Below are 20,473 nucleotides of genomic sequence, written 5' to 3' on the forward strand. Positions count from 1 at the left end.
AGGCCAAGTGCCCAGTGACAGGGGCCCCTCCAGCGCCCAAAACGTTTTAACTTTCAAAAGTAAAATCCAGCTCCCAGCTAGACAAAAATTGCGCTCCCCCCCAAAAAAAATCCAGGCACATATACCCAAAAGTAATCTCATAACATGCGGATGGAACTTACTTTTAAGTAAGCATTCATAAACACAAGCGGTTGTTTTATAAAGATCTCTTCCAATCAGTCTTTCCCCCTTAATGAGTGTTTCATGTGGTCGGAGGGAAATCGACAGAAGGCCTGTGAGCTCCGCTGAGGAGGAAGAGAAAGAGGTCAGCTTCAGAAATTACCCTCATTTTGTTTACTTGATAGGGTTTTAAATTTATTAAGAACAAATGGAAAGGGAAAGAAATAAATGGATATATAATTTATTGAGAGTAAAAAGAAACTGGGATATATTTATGTAACAGCACAAATAAAATTTAATTTAGTAATTGGGAATTGTTGTAAATCAACTGTATTTAATCAGTATAAAGTCAATTTCAATAAACATGTACTTTGCCTATTTCTTTAAAAAATTACTGTTCTTAGCATTTCTCACAGCTGCTTTTGTGTTGCATTTTATGAGGTTTTGGATCATTGTGTGAAAATATAAATATTAACTGAAGTTCTGATTAGAGTTGGGCAATAAAACAAACAAGGGAAACGTTATTAAAATCAGATGTGTCTCATATCGAAATAGAAAATGGTCACAGGCCAATCTCTTGTGTCAGGTTGACAGGGCGCAGCTTTCACTTATTGTTTCAACTCCGAAGGAACGCTTGTCTTAACGGCCACACACGCCAACTTCCCTTTATTTGTGCAGACCATAACAAAGTAGTAAAGCCAGCCAAGAAGCTTACTCAGAACCAAGGGAGGCGAAGGTCGACCCAGGCGAGGCGCCCCAAACGGGCCTGCAAGATGGGCAGAGTTCAGGAGGGGGAGGAAGAATATGGGCAGCATTCCTCTTTGCCCCCCTCCCCAGTTATGCAGCCGGGTGAATGAAAGGAGTTGCTGCTCCCTTGCTGTGTGCTTGAGGGATGTGCGCTTCCGCCGGTGCCACTCCTGGTATGGGATGCAGAGGGAGAAAAGAGAAAAAAAATCAAAGATCGGCAGCCGAGTGTTAAACCACAACCGGGAGAGTTTGTGTAGAAAACTCGCTTTCCCAGAAGGCTCGCTCTCATCTGAGTCCATACTGAGGAATAGTGGGATTACTTCTGGTGGGATTACTTCTTCATATTTTCTGAGCGCAGTTTAGTTTTCCAGTGAATTAATTGGTTGTCTAAAAGTGCTCCTCAGGAGACTGTTAATTTCTTGTTATTCCAGCTAATTCACTTTCTCTCTTTAATGTGCTGACTTGGTGCAGGAAGGGACCCCTCGTTGGTTTCCTACTTAACCCCCAAAGTAAGTTGAAATTCTCCAGGCTGAATCTGATTTTTTAAAAAAATCTACAGAGGATTTGCTTTCTTTAAACTCTTGATTTAATTTCTGTTTCTGTTTAAATGTCTGAAAGGACACCTGCACAGTGACAGTACAGCCATGTCTCTAGATAAAATGTGCAATCTGGGCTTGTTAAAAGTGAAGTTGGTCCTGAACCCTCTTCTGCTTTTACATTCCCCCCCCCCTTGATACAAACCAGAAGCTGAGCCAGATAACCCCTTTCCTGAGATTAGAGGCAGACAGACTGTCTCCCTTTTTTCTGCCCTCCCCCCCCTTAAAGGAATTAAACCTTTTGTTTAAGATTCCTTGGCTGGGGAGGAGTTGATCTGATTGACCTTTTAAAAAAAAGCCCTTTAACTTGTTCCTGAAAGCCGGGCTTCCGTGTCTTCGGAAAGGCTGACTGCTCCTGCGTGCTGCACTCTCCTCCTCCTCCTCCTCCTCCTCCTCGCTGCCCAGAGAAGTGGCGGTAGCTCGGGCCCTCCAGGCCCCTGCCCACTCCTTGACAGCAATGGGCCTGGTGACCAGTGAAGGGGGGGCGGTCTTTCTGTGGCCGGGCAGCCCAGGTGTAGGCCTGGTGGTGGTGGTGGCGGAGGGTCAGGCGCTGGGCCCAGCTCACTAATTGGACACACCTTTGAAGGGTAACCTGAGCAGGATCAGAAAGAGGGTTTTCCTGTCCTTGAGCAGAGCTTGAAGAGCGGCAATTTTGGTGGGAGTTTCTCCAGGCTTTGATCAGAGGAGGAGGAGGAGGAGGAGGAGGAGGAGGAGGGAGCAGGGAGGAGGGGGAGCTCTTCCTTTCCAGAGGCCAGAGAGGGTGGGATGGGGCTCCTGATCTTCTGCCCAGACTCCTTCCCAGAGGCGGTGGCTGCTGCTGCTGCTGCTGCTGACCGGGGCGGACCGCGTGTGGGGCCAGAGGCATGCCCTCTGCAGCACAGGCAGGCTCTGGGGCACGTTTCTCCTTCCCCCCCCCCCAGGCAGGATGGTTTTTCTTCTCTGCAGCTTTTCCACAGAGGTGAGGGAAGAGCCGCCTCTGGTCTCTCCTGCCATTCCAGACCCCTGCCATTCCAGACTCCAGAAGGGGGGGGAGGAGCACCACGCTCCCACGGCTCGTCCCCTGACCCTTATTTCGAGATGGGCAGCAGGTGAGCTGGTGAGGCCTTGGGGTTCCCCTCAGCCTGGATGTGCCTTGAGGCTGTTTCTGTGGAGTCTGAGACCCTAGGGGCTTGTTAAAATCTGAAGGGGAAATTATTTCTAGGGTGGCAAATAAATTGGGATCAGATTAGCTATTTTAATTGCATTTGCACACGGGGTTGACATCGAGACTACTACTTAAGTAACACTGAAAGTCTTTATTTGAAAGTTATGTTGTATTATTGCATATTTTAATACATGTTTTCAGATACTTCCTAACTAGGCATGACAAACTGGGGGCGTGTAAAGATGACTGATCTGGAACATGAAACATCAGTTCTTTTAATACGACTTAATAAAATCCCCCAGTGATGCTGAGATGAGAAGCCGAAAGTGACTAAGTAGTAGGATCCAACGACAGGCACAAATCACAGAAAGGGAAATAGAGGCACCTGCCCAATAATTGAACTGAAATCTCTCTGACCATCTAGTGGTAACTAAAAATTAGCGGCACAGCAGCCTTGAGACGCGATGCGTGTTTCTCAGCCAGCAGCTTTTCAGGCCTGTGGGCCGCAGTTCCCAGCCTTCCGTGGTGGCTGGGGAGTTGGCAGGAGCCGAAGTCTGCAGATCTTAAGAGCCCCCAGGTTGAGAGGTTGAGAGACGCAGCTTTAGGTCACAGAGGGCAGCAGCGTCACCAGAGAGAGGAGAGGAAGAGGTCCCGGTCGCCTTGCGGGGTGCCGTCCTCTGTGCGGACCAGGCTGCTAGGAGGCGGCCCTCTCTCTCTCTCTCTCTCCCCGTAGAGAGGAACTGCTTCTCTCCCTCGGCTCCAGGTCAGCTCGGCCCCTTCCGTCCGTCCTTCCTGCCTGGGTGGGTAAAAGGAGGGAGCCAGATTGTTGCCGGCCAGTAGGCTGACCTCAGGGAGGTCGCTGCAAAGCACCGTGAAGGGGGCATATAAGTCTAGGCGCTATGGCTATCCTTGGGGGGGGTCTTTCAAGCATCCTGTTGAGGTTCAAAGGCAGCTTCTCTTGGGCCAACGAAAGGGAAGCCCCTCCCCCCCCCAGGGAGGGCCCCTGAGAGAGAGTCCCCTGGATCTCCACTCTGCGCCCAGGGGGCCCTGCTCTTCCTGCTCTAGTTGCGCCGGCAGGAGCTGCCCCCCCCGGCCGGGTCTTGCCCTCGCCCCAACGCTGGTTCAGGGGCAAAGTCGGGAGACGCCGCCTTGGGTCGCGAAGGGCAGGCAACGGAGGCCGTGTGTTCCGCACTGCTTTGGGCGTCTAGCAAGTTATCGGGCACATAGAAAAAACGGTTATTTACACGATTAAATGTAACTTTTACCATTCATTCATTTTAGGTTAATAACATTGGGAAACTCAAAGACTTCCTTCTGCAGCACAGGAAAGATTACATTAATGCTTATAGGTAAGAGTCACGATTGAAAAAGTGAAAATGGACAATTGTGACAAAAATATGTATGAATAAATGCTCACGTGCCAGTTTCGCAGTCTGACGCTGAATTGAATGGTATGGTAGGAAACTTAATTATCCTTGGAGCTGGAAAAAGAAAGTTCACAAGCTGTAAACCGGAGGGCTGTTCTGAAGGGCTGAATCCCAGCTGATGTTTGGGTGCATTTTAATATGTCAGAAAGGTCACTGCCCCCATTTCTGTGTGAGGCTTCAGAAATGGTGATAAAGGCATCGGGATGTGTAGGGGTTTTCTTTGGGGGGGGATATAACAAATTGGTCTCCCTGGTTGTCTCTCGATTGTTCTAGTTGTGTGGCCCTATAAAGTACATAAATAAACATGCCAGTAGCTTATGCGAATTCCTGCTAATTCTAACAATTTTAATAGGCCCTTATTGTGTCAGGCAAGAAAATGTGGTGACATGTGGAAAAGAGCAGAAATGTGAGAATTCATTTAGAGTAAGGAATTTTAGCTGCAACCCCTCCCCTCTCTCCTTCCATTCCCTCAAATGGCCTCATGACTGAGGAAAAGGCTTCTTCTTGGAGTTGGATGTTACACAGTTATACAATACAGTTGACCTATTGGCTGTCTTTTCCAGCCACCTCATGTCCGAGTATGTGCGAATGTCCGACACTGACCGAGATCAGATTGACCAAGATGCCCAAACCTTCATGAGAACGTGTGCGGATGCAATTCAGCAGCTCAGAGCAGAAGGTAATTTGAGCGAGGTGTGTGGATTTAGCCAGAGGGGCAAAGTGTTCTTTTGAGAAAAATAACACACTGTATCATTTCATTTCAGCACACAAGGACATCCATTCCCCACAAGTGAAGCAGCACCGAGAAACGGTCTTGGATTTCATTGCAGACTATTTAAAAAGTATCAGTTTTTCCTCAAAATAATACTTGTGTTTATGTGCTTTGCAAAATTAGTTTCTGCTGTTGTGACCAAATAAGTAGGATCATTTTCAGAAATTCTTTTCCACACGTAGGCCAGTGGAAAAGCAGGTTCTCCAGTGAGAAAGGAGGAGTCTCGCAGGAGGCTGAAGGTGGCGGTGGCCTAGCTCAGCCTGAGGGAACATCGTTTCTGTGGACAGTGGGCTGGTGGGGACTTGGTGATATGAAAGAAACAAACAAAAAAGCCTTTTAACTGCTTGGAAAGAGGCAAAGCATTCTTAATAAGTCCACAGGGGGTGGTGAGCTAATGAAAAAAACATTTCATCTCATTAGCATCCATTTTGAGTAATGTCTCCGTTTTTTTCCTAGTGCCGAAACAATCTTCTTCCTCCTAAATCTTGAAGTCTATCTGTGTAGTCACTAGGAGATGAAAATGGCTGGGTGGCACATGATCATTCAGTTCCTGAAATAACTCATCCTCTTTCTTTTCTCCAAATAAGATAAAAAAATAACTATAGCTAAGAACAAAGTCACATAGTTCATTTTCCATAGTTGGACTAGCAATTTTCTTGCTCTTAAAATTGGAAAATAAATTTGATACCCATTTGTGCGCCAAGCCTTTTTAAAGCAATTTAAAACTATTTGATTAATTTTAGAAGTAGAGTAAGACAATGCAGTTTTTAAAGTGCTCAATGTGTTTCCTATTTGTATATTATTGCAGTAACTCTTATTTAACAAGGTAAACAGTATCCCAGTATTCAAAATGTTGTCGGTCAGAAATACCTATGCAAGTTACTTTTAGTTCAGAGGTTTAGCCACTCCATTATCCCAAATATATTTGGAAAAGATAGTAAATTTTAAGTTTAAATGGAATTTTTGTAATATAGATATGTAAATGATTAGATCTGGGAGGTTTTACTATGGTTATGCTTAAAATGAGAAATAGAAAAGAATAATTCAAATGATCAAATTGTGGCCATCTTTTTATACAGAAGAAGTTGGTTTTATTATAATAAATGTTTCTCCACGGGTTATGTTGCTGTGCTCTCTTTCACAGGAGTGTGCAAGCTGTACTCCGAACAAAGAGCGATACGGGTCAAGCGTGTGGTGGATAAAAAGAGATTGTAAGTGAGACTTGTTTTTCTGTATTGGAAGCTCTTGGCACATTTCTGTGCAAACTTCTTGGTCTTTCAGAAAAAATATTTCATTGGTTTCAAGTATTGGTTCTGAAGCTCTTTGTAATATCACGTAAAACCTAACAAGCAAGCGTTGTAAGGGTTTCTTTTTAAATTTACCCAGAATTTTATATAGATTTTTTTCCCTTTTTGCTTTCCTATTTTTCTTTTGGCAGAGTGATATGCATAAGGATAATTTAAGCCTCTCATTGTATTTTAGCTGAATTCAGTGGGATTTCCTTTTTTTTTTTTTGAGCAGTTACACTTAAGTTCATTTATACCATGTTGCTAATTCAGCACTGAAGGTAACTGTCCTAAAGATCCTCCTGGGGCTGTCAGTATAATTACATCATGCAGCATAATTAACCAGAAGGAATAAATAATAAGCACGCCGCACAGGTTGGCATGGATTATGTAATCAGGAGAAGTGAGTGAATCACCCTGAATACTCGTGCCCCAGTCGGGCACATTGCCTTAGGGAAAGAGAAGAAACTGCTTCACCCTCTCAAGAAATAATGAATTTCCATATCCTGCCCAGAATGTGAACCTCCCAAAGCTGCTTTTCCTAGAAGCGTGTGGGGTGGGTGGGTGGGTGAAAGGGGGCTGCTGGGGGCTGCAGTTGCACAGTGCTGGAGAGGGCTACAGGTTTTCCATTTCTAAAGTAATATTGAACATATTTAGACTTCTGTGTGGCAATAATCAAATAACCAACTAATATCTGACTCCTCTATAAATTGTTTATTTTGAATTAATCTTTCATTTTTGCAAAAATACCTATTAAGTTGGGAAATCAATCACCTTTTATGTCGTCTAGAAGATCTTGAGGAATCGTTGACTTATTTCAGTTAATCAGACACACTCCTGCTATGTTGTTGCTGATCAGTTCACGACAATGAGCTTATTATAGTTCTAATCCACCCACAACTGAAGTGGTCTCTGTGTAGTTCAGACTTAAAACTGTAAAAGCATAAGTAACATAGGAAGGATTAAAACAAAAGGATACTTCAGGCCATTACGAGGACCAGCTGACCACAAAACTGTCTGGCAGATGAGGAGGCCGCCTCCTGTCCCTGAAAAGACCACCCCAAGGAGGGAAGATTGACTTCCTTGGCAGGAAACCCCCCCCCCCAACATCCCCAGGGCTGGAAAGGGAAGCCCCAGGAGTCCCTCCCTCCCTCTCCCTCCCCCTCTCCCCCTCCTCTTTCTTTTGCAGCAGCCGCCATTACACGGAGCAGAGAAAGAAAGCCAGTAAAGTGATTTTTTTTTCTACCCTGTCTAATAACACATTTATTGCTAGCCTAAATTAGAAAAGCTTTCTGTAGAGCAAGTGTTAAACCCAGAGATGATTGCCCTTCGAAATCCGGAATCCTGGGAACCCACCCTCTGATTCTAAATGCCACACTTGATTTCTCTTGGATCTTCCACCCTCAGGTGCATGCCACCCTCCTCGGGGGCAAAATCAGCCGTGTGCTGAGCTCAGCCCCCTGGCAGCAGGGCCGGCGAGGTGTCCTCCTCTGGTGTTGCTTGGTAGCCCCCAGTCCCAAAGCTTTGACATCCAGAATTACTCCACCCAAGACAGCCTTAAAACTGCTGTTAATGACTTGGCTCATTAGGTATTGCAGCATTTGGGCAGAAGAGAGAAAGATGGAGATGGTCCACTCATCTGTTTCTTTTATAATTTGCCTTTTGTTTCAATTATTGGGGAAGTTTGAATCAAATTCAGAAATTACCTGTGGCAGCGTTTGGGGGGTGGAAGGGCTGATTGTTTGATTGCACAAACTGCTGTTGGGACAGTGATAAGCAGGGTGTGCGCATGGCGTGTGTGTTTGTGGGGGGAGAGGCATAAGAGTATCTTGGGTCTCGGGGAAAGAGCAAAGAGAAAGAAGGCCCTTGGGAGGTGCGCCCCCCCATAAACCCTTCACCAAGGACAGGGAGGGAGGCATACTTTCCAGGTGGATGGCTGGGGGAGAGCTGTGATGATGATGATGATGATGATGATGATGATGATGATGCGGTGCTCGGTTTATCGTTAACCCTTCGTTCCTTTAGATCCAGGCTGGAGCCGGAGCAAAGCCATAAGACGGCACTCACTGCTTCTCCAAGGAAAGCGCCTGAGACGGAGGCGTCTTCTGAAGAACTGGAAGAAAAACCCACCAGTGAAGCCCACCGAGGTGAGACAATCCATGCTTTAAATGTTGTATAATGTTGAGGCTCATAAGCCTTCCGGTTGGGTAATTTCCTCTATATTCATTCAGGAAAAATAGTTTTCAGTTATTTATCGTGATGCTGCCTTTACAGCCTGCTGCTTTAAAGCAAAGTGGCACATTTCGGAGGCTTCAGAAGTGGCCCAGGGCCAATACTGGCTTCCTTGTTGCAGCCAGTCCTTCAGGCCACTCCTCAGCCCGGGCTGTTTTCTGGGCGAGGTTTTTGGAACCGGCTTGCCGTTTCTTCCTTCCTAGGGCAGAGAGGGAGGGGCTGGCCCAAGGGCACCCGGCTGACTTTGTGCGCAGGTAGTCCTTGTGTAGTCCCGTCACAGTCGGGACCAGAATTCCCATTATTAAGCAAAGCAATCGTTAAATGTTTTCACAACCTTTTTTTTATCCCATTTATATCCCGCCCTTCTCCGAAGACTCAGGGCAGCTTACAATCTAAGAAGCACAAATCAATGTGCTTAGCACATTTTTGCCACGGTTGTTGAGCAAAACATTGCAGCAGTCGAGCGAATCTGTCTTCCCCCACTGACTGCTTCCCAGGAGCCGGCTGGGAGGGGCGCAGAGTGGCCCCAATTCATTGGGGTAGTTTTCATACTCTGGGGGGGGTTATTCTGGGAAGTGAGGAGAAGGTTGTCGGCAAGGAGGCAAGTCGCCAGAGTGACCGGCAAGGGACCTGCCGTCTTTCCCTCCCTGTTTCAGGGTGAGGGTCTCTCCCGCCCCTGTACCGGCTGCTGCAGACTCCTGGCTTGGTGACCTCGGGAGGTGTTCCTGGTCACATTTCTTGTCTGGATGTGACTCTTGGAAATCTGAAAGTGCCCCTCCCGTTCCTCACTTTTACTCTCCTAGGGAGGGACGTTTCTGAGATGTTTTCACCACTCCTCAACCCTTTCAGACTCAAATTCCACTTACCGGGCTATTGTCGAGGTTGCGGTCGTTACCTCCCACTCCAGTGTCCCTCTGGCACCTTGAGCAGACTTGACCAGTTGGACTCCAACTGGGCGCCGATCTGAGCAACTTTGTCAGCCAGACAGCCAGAATGTGCCTCACCGCAACATCATGGATGATCCAGTTGACGGGGTCACCCTCCAAAAAGGGCCGCTGGGTGGCTATTGACAAGCACAACAGGGCAGAGAAGTACCTTTCGCCACCCTTATTGCTGTAGGGGATCCAGACCGTGGGCCACGTTTGATCAGATTTGCTCTTACGTCCTCTGTCTCTTGGGGTGCTTCACCTTCTGGAACTCTTCCGTAAACTGTGCTCCCGTTCCACACAGTGACCGCGGTCTTAGCCAAACCGCCCGCCAGACCCTTGGGAAAGACCCCAAGCTCTGCCGTGGGGAGGATGGCTCCAGCGAACCAGAAGACTGTCTGGGGACAACCCACCGGTGGCAATGGATTGGTGTGACGGCAGTGGACGATGATCCTCTCTCGCCAGATCACGTTGCAATGGCCCTGAGGCTAAAGCCGGATCCCGTGTGCAGCCTCTGGGATTCACGGGGCCCCCAGTGAGGGGGGGTGTCGGTCCCTGCTTGCCATGGAGGCCACCGATTCCTGGGCCGCCCTGGCTGGACGTGCCTTGGGGTCTTTGGCCCTGAACAGCCAGGACTGAGACACCTCTAGGCCAAAGCCAGGAGGGACACGGCATCCACCAAGTCCTGAAGAACAGAAGCCATATTGAGATTCCTAAGTACCATGTTGCTTTTTGCTTCACTTCAGATTGAGTTGCTCTAGCAAGTTTGGACTGCCTTCATGTTGATGATAGTTTTGTTTGGCTTCTTCTGCAGAGAGAAACCTAATTGATGAGCACTCTGATTTTGGACTTGGTCAAGACAGCAGAGGAGAAGACGAGCTTTCCGCTGAAGAAATCCAAATGGTAATTAATCTTTTCATCTTGAGCAGGAAGCTCGGAAGCATCTGCCAGGGCAACTGTTGCAAAGACTTTCTGAAATGGCCACCTCATCAGGCACCTTCCCTGGCCGGGCAGTCTGGGAGACCACAGAAGCCCCACTGCTGGCGGATCAGTGCATGCTGTGCCCTCCCTCCCTCCGACTGGAGGTGCTGCAGATCGTCCCCCCAGAGTTAGGTGACTGCCCAGGGTGTCTGGACTGGGGCACTGCAGGTCTCATGGGGGAGCTCAAAGGGTAATGCAAGGAAGAGCGAGCTCCCTGAGCAAGCAAACAGGGCAGGGGGGGTCTCCCCCCTCCCTCTCGCTCTAGGCTAGCACTCATTCAGAAGAGTGGCAGCTCGTCTTGGCAAACGGGGCAGATAGAGCGGAGGTTTGTCTAGGAGAAGTTGGCGGGGAACATGGGCAGGAAGAGAAGCAAAGCAAATGGCCCAGAGTGGACCTGGTGCAAGGGGAGGCTTGTGAAAAGGAAGGGGAGGGACTGGGCTGAGCCAACTGGCAGTGGAGGTGTTGACCCACAACATGCGGGGGAGAGAAAGTCAGTGGAGAGGCTGGCAGGGAAGGATGCCAGCAAATGCCACCTGCCAAGAAGACTCCCTCTCTTCTCTGGGGACCGGCTGAAAGAGCGGCCTGCTGCAGCAGCTGAGCTCCTTTGGCAGGGCGGAGAAACGGAGCTCCGATCCTGAAGATTGGAGCTCCCTTCCTGCACATCACTGAAGGAGCTGCCATCCTCCCACGGTAGGCAGAGATGAAGCTTAAATCCTGATGAGTTAAGCTCCATTTCTGCAACCTGCCAAAGGAGTTCCCTTCTCTGCACAGAGGGGAGCTGACATCCCTCGGCAGGCAGCTCTTTGCAGATGTCCCCGGCTGGGCCTGGAAAAGCCAAGCAGGATTTTGGGCTCCTGAGCAGCAGGAAGGTAAGGAGCACACACAGGGGACTGCCTTGGTCGGTGGGAGAGGCCCAGCGCAGGGGGAGGGGCTGAAAAAACCCCTTTGATTTTGGCAGGGAGGGTCTTCTGCTCCTGGGTGGAGCTTCCTGAGGCCTCTCGCCCACCAGACAGTCTGCCCTCTGCTCATACGCTGGGCCCGGCTCCTCCTCCCATGTCTCCAGAATTGTAGCCAAATTTTCTCAGTAGGAATTTGGAGACCTGATTGGGTTTTTAGGTATAGTTTGCATAGACGTGATCGGGCTGTTTTTCTTCTTTTTTAGTTAGACGCCATGTCATTTTTTTAACTTCTGTTTGTTTGGTCTGTGACTAGATATTTGGCCTGTGACCACATAACTGTTTTGCAAATCTTTTCAGAGATGTTTCTGCTGCATTAGTAGTTTTGCTATGAATGTAGAAATAATTCTCATTCCTCCTCCCCCATCAACCCCCCCCGATAACTCAGTTAAAGAATACTTGCTCAGAAATTGGTGGGAAAAGGATGCGTATTTTAGAAGAAGGCAGACGTAGATGAAAAGTATTGGAGAGGAGAGCCCTGAATTCAGGTTTCTCTTTAACAATTCTTAGATCGTCATGTCTTCTCCGGGACCTTCTGGTAGGGATAGCCTAAGGCAAACTGAATTCCCAGAAAGACAGTTTCACTGCCACTTACTTTTTCACATAGATGGTCCACTGGAACTAAGCTTTAAATTGCAGTAATCCTTGCCTTTCTCCGCCCAGTTTGAGCAGGAAAACCAACGCCTTGTGGGTGAAATGAACAGCCTGTTTGATGAAGTGAGGTACATTTTTTTTCCTTCTGTTTGCTTTTTTCACATTTTGATCAAGGCTCCTTTGCTTGAGGTGAGGTTGCATGGGTAGCACAGTGGGGATTGGTGTGCATCCCGAATGCGTGTCCGAAGTTCAGCCTCCCAGCAGGGCTGGTACTTTTCATTAATTCTGTGCTCTTGTTCAGTATAATTTTTGAGACTGCTTATTTCCCAGCCCTATCTCTGACTAATACTGATTCATACTGCACAGATAATAAGTGTCCAATTTTTATGTCTAGCAGTCTGCATTTTTACACACCTAGAATCTACATCTAATTACATAAATTGTATTTTTCCAATGTTGCTATAAACAACTGTTCTTTGTATTAAGTAACTTATTGAAAAACTGCTTTATCCAATAAATGGTTCACTAGCTTAGGAATGTAAGATATTCTATATTCTTCATTCTATAAAAGTTGGAAATGTTTATTTTTAATTTTGTTTGTATATACACCAAAGCCTTTTTTGTTTTCCTTTGGTTATATTTTTATCATTTTTAGGCAGATTGAAGGGAAAGTAGTTGAAATATCTAGACTTCAAGAAATATTTACAGAAAAAGTATTACAACAGGTAAGAATCTCATATTTGACTCTTTCACTAAAGCATTTTGAGCTCTGTAAAAAATTCATGGCACCTTGCAGGATAGAAGCAAATTATCTCTGATGATGGAGCAAAATACGAGTGGGAATTGTGAGGACAGTTACCAAAAGAGTTTGTGTAACACGAATTTGCTGCAGAAATATGCTCCAGGGGAGAACATTATGGGGGAATGAACAAGTACACTGGGGCTGTGAAGGTGCCGCTCCCAGATATTCTTCCAATTCTCAGTGTAGCCTATAGCCTTGGGATTTCCTTGTGATCTCTCATCCAACTCCTGTCCAAAAGTCAGTCGTGTTTACCTTTTTCCAGAAGGTGATCTAGCTGCTGCCATTTGCAGAGAGTCACTAACACTACATGTGTTAACTTAATTTCTAGGAAGCTGAAATTGACAATATCCACCAGATAGTTGTGGGTGCAACGGAGAACATCAAGGAAGGCAACGAAGACATAAGAGAGGTAATTTTGGCCAAGGCTTCCTTGATTTTTATTAAAGTCTTCTTGACTGGCCCATGGCAAGTTGTACTTCAGTAGCCTGGCTCTGCTGCATTTTAAAGGAATGCAGTCTTGTTTCTTGTACCTCTGGTTTCTGTGTGCTGTGAAGATGTGCACTTTCATTCATTCATTCATTCAAAACAGTTACATAGCTGCCCATCTTATAACAAACTCTGGGCAGCTCAGTCTGTGAAAGTGCCGCCCTGTTCAAAACCAACTGTGGGTAATATTTTAGCTGTGGACCAACCACCTTCCTTAAGAAGGAAAGATTGGAGACTGGAGGAAAGCTCTCTAATGCTGCGGGGTCCAAGGATCATGTGTTGAGAAGGGGGGAGAGACACACCACCACCTCCAATCAGCTGGCTCTAAAGGTCTGGCTCTCCCTCCCTGCCCTCCCCTCCCCCGATTCAGGCTGAGACCCTCTGATCCAGAGACAGTGTAGCCCCTCAAGGCACCATTCCTTGGCCAAAGCATCCTGCCTGCTTTGCAAGCAAGGACTGATGGACAACTGCTAAAAAGTGTTTTACACAAAGATGTATAAAATCTTTGTTCTTATTTCAGCTCTTCAGCTAAACAAGTGGTGTAAAATAAAATAAAGGGGGGGAGGGCATACATTAAAGATTTTCGTGAACATGTCGGTCATAATTTTCCCTCAGTGTTCTGCTTTTAGAGGCTGCCATGTGGAACAAAAGATCTGAAGACAAAAACTATGTTGAAAACATTTTTGCATATTCCTGAATTGCCCACTGCAATTTACATCTTTTAAAATGATGTTTTTATTTTCCACAGGCAATCAAGAATAATGCTGGATTCCGAGTGTGGATCCTTTTCTTCCTGGTCATGTGCTCTTTCTCTCTCTTGTTCCTGGACTGGTATGGAAGCTGATCCTGGCCAGTAGGACCCTAGAACCGCCCCCCAGTGAGGTTTTCCCCGCCAGGTGACACTCTACTTCACCACATGATGGTTGTAGAAATGTGTATATATTCTGTGTACGTGTACACACACACACACACATACACACACCCCTACGTAAATTCTAGGATATGTAAATTCTAATACTCAGGAATATCTCAGAATGTCTCGCCTGGAGCTTCAGGTAGCAGAAGGAAACTCTTTGCCTGCCAGGGAAGGCTGAATAAAAGTGCTGACACGGTGGCAGCAGAGAGAGAGAAGTTGGCAGCCAGACGTTTGTTCTGTGGTAAAAGGCAAAGCAGCTGCGTCCTCTTCAGAGGCAGGGCGAGGGGGGGGGCAACATCTTCCAGCATGGGGGTGCCCACTGGTCGTCCCTACCGGCTGAAGAAGGGGGAGGGGGGTCAGAAAAGGAGAGGGGCTTCAGGTTGGCACAGGGGCTACTCGGCTGCGCTCCTACTCCCTCCCCTCGTTTTGTCTCCCCTTTCAAAGCCCCAGTTGGCCTCTTCAGCCTTGGGGACACCGAGGTTCCGGGTCTGTCCCCCGATGAAGAATGGAGAGGAAGGGGGCCTTCTTGCATTTCAGCTTACAGCAAACAGGGATTGCCCAAACAGAGTCATTCTTAGAGAGGTGTTTTAGAAGAGGGTTTTATTGCAAGTCGGAATCCTTCCTTCCTTTTCCCCTTCACCGCAGCAAACATCTATTTAAACATACGGAGTTTGAGAGTCCAGCATACTATTTTATTTTACACAGAGTGAAAATGTCAAAAGTTACATGTGGATTCGGTAAAAGTACTGACTAGTAGGGAATACAAACATGGTATTGTGTGTACAAGAGAGACCTCGATGCAAACGAAAGATTTGGCACATAAGTTATTGCTTTTTATGTATTCCACACAGCAGCGATTATATATCAAAATTGTACAATATGTAACTATATTTAATATTAGAACTTTCAATGGAACCATGAATGGCATTTCCAAGTAATAATAATAATAATAATAAGTTGGAAGGGACCTTGGAGGTCATCTAGTCCAACCCCCTGCTCAGGCAGGAAACCTTATACCATTTCAGGCAAATGGCTGTCCAGTCTGAGACTGATGGAAAAAAGTTCTGGAAGGAAGTATAACCTAGAACCATGTTTGTCTTACTACAAGTACAGAAAGAAAAGATATTTTGATTATTTTAGTATGTTTTGGTAAAATTAATGAAACTTTTGACATTCCACTGGGAAATAACACATTCAGAAGAACAAAAATGACAGCAGTTTTTAGCTACAACCTCCAATTTGAAGAACAGCAGAGAAGTCAACGCCAGAATCTGACGGAGGGTCTTCCTAGTGCGGTGCCACGTTTTCCCAGCCATCTCCCATCCTAGGGGAAGATTCCCAGATTAAAATGAGCCGCTGTTCTATCCCTACAGTGCTTAGCGGTGGGGAAGCTGGTCAGATTGACGCGTGTCGTCCCAGCGGGCTGGAGCCCTCAGCCACTTATGCTGCAGTGGCTCTGGCAGCCTTCCAGACTCTCTGGGAAGGAATCGACAGTGACTGCGGAGGAGCATTTGAACATCATAAATTTCATAATTTAGGAGTCGTACAAGCGTAGTAAGCGTGTACCTGGCCTTGTGCGTGCTTAGCTTATTACGTCCAGAAAGCAGCCTCGCCCGCCCTCCCTGCCCGTGTGCCTTTTCAACCTCGGAAGAGCCTGGATGTGGCCGTTGGAGGCCCTTCTTTCCTCAGCTGAGGGGACGCCAGAGTCCCCCTGGGGCTCAAGGGAGCCGATGTCTCCTCAGGGCAGCCTGACAGGGAAGGAACGGCAAAGGCCGACGACGAACGCTGCTGCCAGCAAAGGGCATTGTACGAGGTTAAGGTTTACGAAAGAGGCCGTTCTAATAAATACGTCCTTTCTAGTTACACAGATTGCATTCTGGACTACATCTAAAGAGTCTCTTATCTTATTCATCCACTAACCCTCAGAATAGTTTGTCCTTTATATTCTTGCCCTTTAGTTTAAATGCCTAATCTGTCATTAAAACCATATAGCTCTTGAATGTCTAATTTCTATTTCGTTTGCACAAGATTCTTTAATGTAGTGGAAACAGTGAAGTTCATGCTACAACAGAAGCAATTAAGCCTGAAGGTAATGGATGTAGTGAGCAAAATCAGGTCGGTTTTATTTCCCACGAATATTTGGATTTCAGAGCTGATTTAAAGGGAAACAAAACACCAGTGAGGACACAACACGCTATCTCACGCCAACAGGCCCTGCCTGAGTGACTCTGGCCAGATGCCTGAATTACAAGAATGTGCCTAAGTTCGATGCCACCAAAAGAGACATCGGTGTTAGAGCTCTATGGGAAGGCTGATGTGCACTGGACCCGCATTGGTGGCCCACTTTCTTTTTCGTTGCTCCCTTTCGTGAAGCAGTTGTCAGCAACCAAAGCAATTACACCATAAATTATGAGCAACCTCTAAGTGATCCTAACAATGAGACATTCCATGAAAACCAACTCCAGACCCCTTCTCCATCAGACTCATTCTCCTAAACAGATTTCTCAGCTGCCTCTGTCTCCTGCTCAGAAAGTTTCTCTTCCGAAAGCACCGTCATCCATGGAGAAACTGACCGGGTGATGGTCTGCTTGGCCAGGTTGTAGTGGTTGATCACCGTGTAGAACTTTCCTCGAGCGCTAGAGTCTTGTTCAGAATAGTAGCTCTCTAATCCAGCCGGAATGCATTGATTGTTCTGAAAAACACAGATCACACACACACACACACAACCACTGAACACCAGAGAGAAAGCAAGGTGGCTATCTCTGTGTGTGTGTGTGTGTGTGTGTGTGTGTGTGAGATGAGAAAGACAAACGGACTACCCATCAGCCAAGCACTGGGTGGCTTCTTGGGCCCAGCAGAGTCTCCGTCTCCCCCGTCCCCATGGCGGCCCTGTTCCTTGGCATTCCTTTCTCCCCCAGCCTTTTAACCTTTGTTCCTCCAGGGCAGATGCTTATTGAGGACCTCAGAGGTTCCCCCCTCCCGTTGCCTCCTGCTCCCCAGAGTGCCCTTGGCAGAGGGATACTGGAGCCTTTTCTTGTGCGGTGGCTCTGGGCCCCTTGACTGATAATGCCCGCCGACTTTCTATTCCTCTGAGGATAAAAGAGAAGTTTCTGCCTTCTGAGGAAAGCGGCCGGCAGGTCTGGCCCAGCTTAAGGTGGGAATTTCAGGCGAACCGTCTCCGTCCATGGGATCTAAGCTGGACATGGACCCAGAGGCTGAGAATCAAAGGACGGTTTGCCTGAAGTGCCACTCCAAAGCGGTTATTCCCCAGGCGAGGAGCCACGTTTTGCAGACTGCTCTGAACAGCAGTGTCCAAACAAAAGGGAGAAGCTTCTGCTTGAGAGCTGTCAACTGCCGAAACGAGTTGTTACAGTAAAAAACAACATGGAGGGCAGAGAGAATACTGATCACAGGAAGTAGGCACAGGAGCCCTCCCTCATGAATTCATTCGTGCCTGGCTCTTTTTTCCCATCTCTGCACCTCAACACACCCCAAGTGCTCCCACTTCTGCCTTAGCTTTGTTGCCCTTTCATGCTGTTCCTCCTGACCGATCCTGCTGGAGACCCCACTGAGGAAGCATCGGTGGGGCGGCCTCCCCTTGGTTTTCAGTCCCTCTTCCTTACCTTGAAGACAAAACCTTCTGGGCAGGCTTGGTCGTACTTATAGACCTTGTAGACCACCAGAAACCCAACACACATAAGGAACGCCAGGGCAAACAGGATCAGGGCAGTCACCTGCAAACAGATTTACAATTTCTTCTCAGCACACGTTGCTCCGAGACACTTCTGAACAGAGCGAAGGATTGTCATCTCAGTGGGAGCCTCACTACCTGACCGGCAGTTTCCACGGGGAAGAAGAGAGTGTGCGGTTCCACCACCAGCACCTACCTTCCCCATAACGGGCGGGGCCTGTGTTGCACTCCCGCTGCAGCTGAATCTGAAAGCCTCCCCTAAAGAAAGGGGGCTGTGTCTGCTAGCGGGGCCTTGAGGGCTGTGCTCAGTAGCTCGCCATCATTTGAGGCATCTCGTGAATTGTCTATGCCTGCATTTCAACCTCTGTGTTATGGGTTCCTCTGAGTTGGGGGCCGGAGGGCCTGGTCTTCAGGCAACCAGCCAGGCAACTGCGAAGAAGCGAAGCAGACCGGGGGGGAACAGGAGCCAGGGAGGGCAGACTCCCATCGGGAGAGGCAAGATGCTGGAGGACAAGGCCACCAAGGTGATCCGCTGGACTTTGGGGGAAGCAAGGATGGCAGAGCCCCACAGTGATGGCCAGGAGTTCCTCTCCATTGGAAACAGTTCTCCAGCAACAGGATGCCTTCCCGTGTCCTCGCTCTAATCGCAGTTCCAGCCTTTACAACCGGGACTGGGCCTGAATCCTGGATTGACACCCACCACTCCTTTCTCCGCTGCCATCTTGCCCATCTGCCCGGACCTAGAGCCCGTTGGGTCTCCAGCTGCTGGCCCTGCATTGCCCTTACAACCAGTAGATTGGGCTGGGGTCTTTGCAAGCTGCCCAGAATCGCTCTGGATAGCGAGATGGGCAGCATATAAATGTAATAAATACATTTACTACTGGGTGATGGCTCCGTCTAGAACAACTAAAATGGGCTAGCTTATCCTATAGACTCCGGATATTCCTGATAGACGGGTGTCAGTTTAATTATTTAGTAGCTTATGATCTGAAAGGGAAGGCATCAATTATGTGAAAGCCTCTACAAGTTATTTAAACTCATTTAAGTTTATAGGAGACGAGAGTGTGTATCCAGATTTATTTTTGTAACTTCTATTATTCCTATCCTATTGTTTATCTACGAAGAAATGGAGATCGAGAGCCTTTATCTGCAACAGAAACAAACCTCCAGGCACCTACGGTACTAGCGGAGTAGTAAGCCACGGACGGGCAGAGGCCACACCCAGAGAGGAACAAAAGCTTTCTGCCAGGCACGAACAAAGAGGAGCCGCCGCCGCCGCCGCCCCTTGCAAAGCAGCCCTTCTCCGCGATTTATATTATCCACTTCAGCCCCCAAATTCCTTTCCTCTTTGCAGATATCCTTTGCAAGCTGAGCGCCGCCAATTCTGAATTTCCCCCCTCCCCGGTAGTATTGATTTTAAATGTATCGATGTTATTCTTTCGACGTGGACGCCCGGCAATTCACATGGAAATAACAGTAAAATAACTGAAAATACGAATGTAAAAATATTCAACCATATAGGAGCTGATTCTTTAAAAAAAAAGGGAGCCTGCTGCTTCGCACTGTACGTTGAACGCTCTCCAGAAAACTCTTCCTGGGGGTGGGGGGCTCTGGTTTCGCCAAGCTTTATGGCTCCGGGTTTCCCTGCGGAAGCGACCGCGCTGGGGTCGGACAGGATTCATCCCTCTCGGTTACCAGGAAAGGAGCGCGCCGCCGCCGCCGCCTCCCGTCGGGGATGCCGAGGCGCTCCAAGGCAGGCAGCGCTTCGTGCCCGGGGCGGGAGGAGGGCAGGCGGGAGAGCCGAAGCCCTTCGCGGCGGGGATGCTCCGGCCTCTCCCTCTTCCCCCCCCCCGGCCAGAGAGAGAGAGAGACCCTCGCCCGGGGGCTGCGGCGGAGGCCGAGGCGCCGCCCGCTCCGTACCTTGTCCGGCGGGGGAAACTGGAGCTGCCCGGCGTCCAGGGGGGTGATCAGGGGGATGGTGTCGAAGCCGTCCTCCGCCGGGGGCGGCTTGCCGCTCTTCTCGCCCAAAGGGCCGCCCAGCTTCACCATCCTTCCCGCGCCAAGAAGGGGAGCCTGCAAAAGGCCGCGGTCAGGCGAGGCTCGGCGCGGGAGCAGCGGCGCCGGCACCCACCCAGCTCCGCCCGGGCCGGGGGAGACCTACCTGGCTCGGCCCCCGCCTCGTCCGCCGCTGCGCTCCGCTGCCGCTGCCGCCTCTCGCGCTCTCCGCCTCCGCCGCTCTGCCTCCCGCGCCCAGCAGAGCCTCCCCTTCCGCCGCGGCAGCTCCGGAGTGACGCAGCCGCGCGTGGCCGCCGCCTCCCCCGCCCAACCGGGAGCTCGAAGCGGGCGCGGCGCGCTCGGCCGGGGCTGCGGCACGGCGCGGGGGGGGGTGGAGAGCGGCCGGAGGCTCCCGCGGGGCAGCCGCTGGCCTCGGGCGACGCACCTGCTGCGAGCCCAGCCCGGCGCCCCCGCCCCGCTCTCCGGCTGCTCCTGGCCGCTGGGCCGCCGCCCGGTGGGAGCGACGCCCCGGCAACACCCGCCGGCCGCCCCCGAGCTCTGCCCAGCCGCCTCCCTCTAGCGCAGAGTCGGGGTCTCCGCCCGTCCAGCCCCCACCGCAGCTCCGGCCTGGCTCCCCCCCCCCCGCCTGCTTTGTGGCTTCTCATTCCCCTTCAGCAGCCCCCCCACACACACACACATCCAGAGGTAGGGGATGCTGAGAGCCACCGGCCCACCTCTGGAATTGGTGTAGCTGGACCACCAT

General features: G+C 49.1%; 2 protein-coding genes across 3 annotated transcripts in view; one reads left to right on the forward strand and one right to left on the reverse strand.

Moving 5' to 3' along the window:
* The window catches only part of STX18 (syntaxin 18), a 28,103-nt gene extending 13,831 nt beyond the window's left edge, over positions 1 to 14,272 (forward strand). The window contains exons 2-11 of the mRNA XM_081332642.1: positions 3,928 to 3,995; positions 4,637 to 4,752; positions 4,838 to 4,915; positions 5,990 to 6,056; positions 8,157 to 8,278; positions 10,104 to 10,192; positions 11,890 to 11,948; positions 12,476 to 12,545; positions 12,951 to 13,031; positions 13,857 to 14,272. Of these exons, the coding sequence (XP_081188768.1) occupies positions 3,928 to 3,995; positions 4,637 to 4,752; positions 4,838 to 4,915; positions 5,990 to 6,056; positions 8,157 to 8,278; positions 10,104 to 10,192; positions 11,890 to 11,948; positions 12,476 to 12,545; positions 12,951 to 13,031; positions 13,857 to 13,952 (846 nt within the window). The 3' untranslated portion in view covers positions 13,953 to 14,272. The remainder of the gene's footprint in view (positions 1 to 3,927; positions 3,996 to 4,636; positions 4,753 to 4,837; positions 4,916 to 5,989; positions 6,057 to 8,156; positions 8,279 to 10,103; positions 10,193 to 11,889; positions 11,949 to 12,475; positions 12,546 to 12,950; positions 13,032 to 13,856) is intronic.
* Positions 14,273 to 15,114: 842 nt separating this feature from the next.
* Positions 15,115 to 20,142, reverse strand: NSG1 (neuronal vesicle trafficking associated 1). 2 transcript variants are annotated; one of them, XM_081332644.1, is made up of 5 exons: positions 19,877 to 20,142; positions 19,636 to 19,788; positions 17,648 to 17,758; positions 16,598 to 16,716; positions 15,115 to 15,348 (listed from the first exon to the last, which is right to left on the reverse strand). In XM_081332644.1, exons 2-5 carry the CDS (start codon positions 19,762 to 19,764, stop codon positions 15,312 to 15,314), a joined length of 396 nt encoding a protein of 131 aa, XP_081188770.1. In that variant the 5' UTR covers positions 19,765 to 19,788; positions 19,877 to 20,142; the 3' UTR covers positions 15,115 to 15,311. The 2 variants fall into 2 exon arrangements, with proteins under 2 accessions (XP_081188770.1, XP_081188769.1); XM_081332643.1 differs by lacking the exon at positions 15,115 to 15,348 and having other exon boundaries at positions 16,274 to 16,716.
* Between the last annotated feature and the right edge of the window lie 331 nt (positions 20,143 to 20,473).

Source organism: Vipera berus (genome assembly GCF_964194415.1).
Source record: "Vipera berus genome assembly, chromosome: 7".
In the NCBI taxonomy this organism is placed as follows: Eukaryota; Metazoa; Chordata; class Lepidosauria; order Squamata; family Viperidae; genus Vipera; species Vipera berus.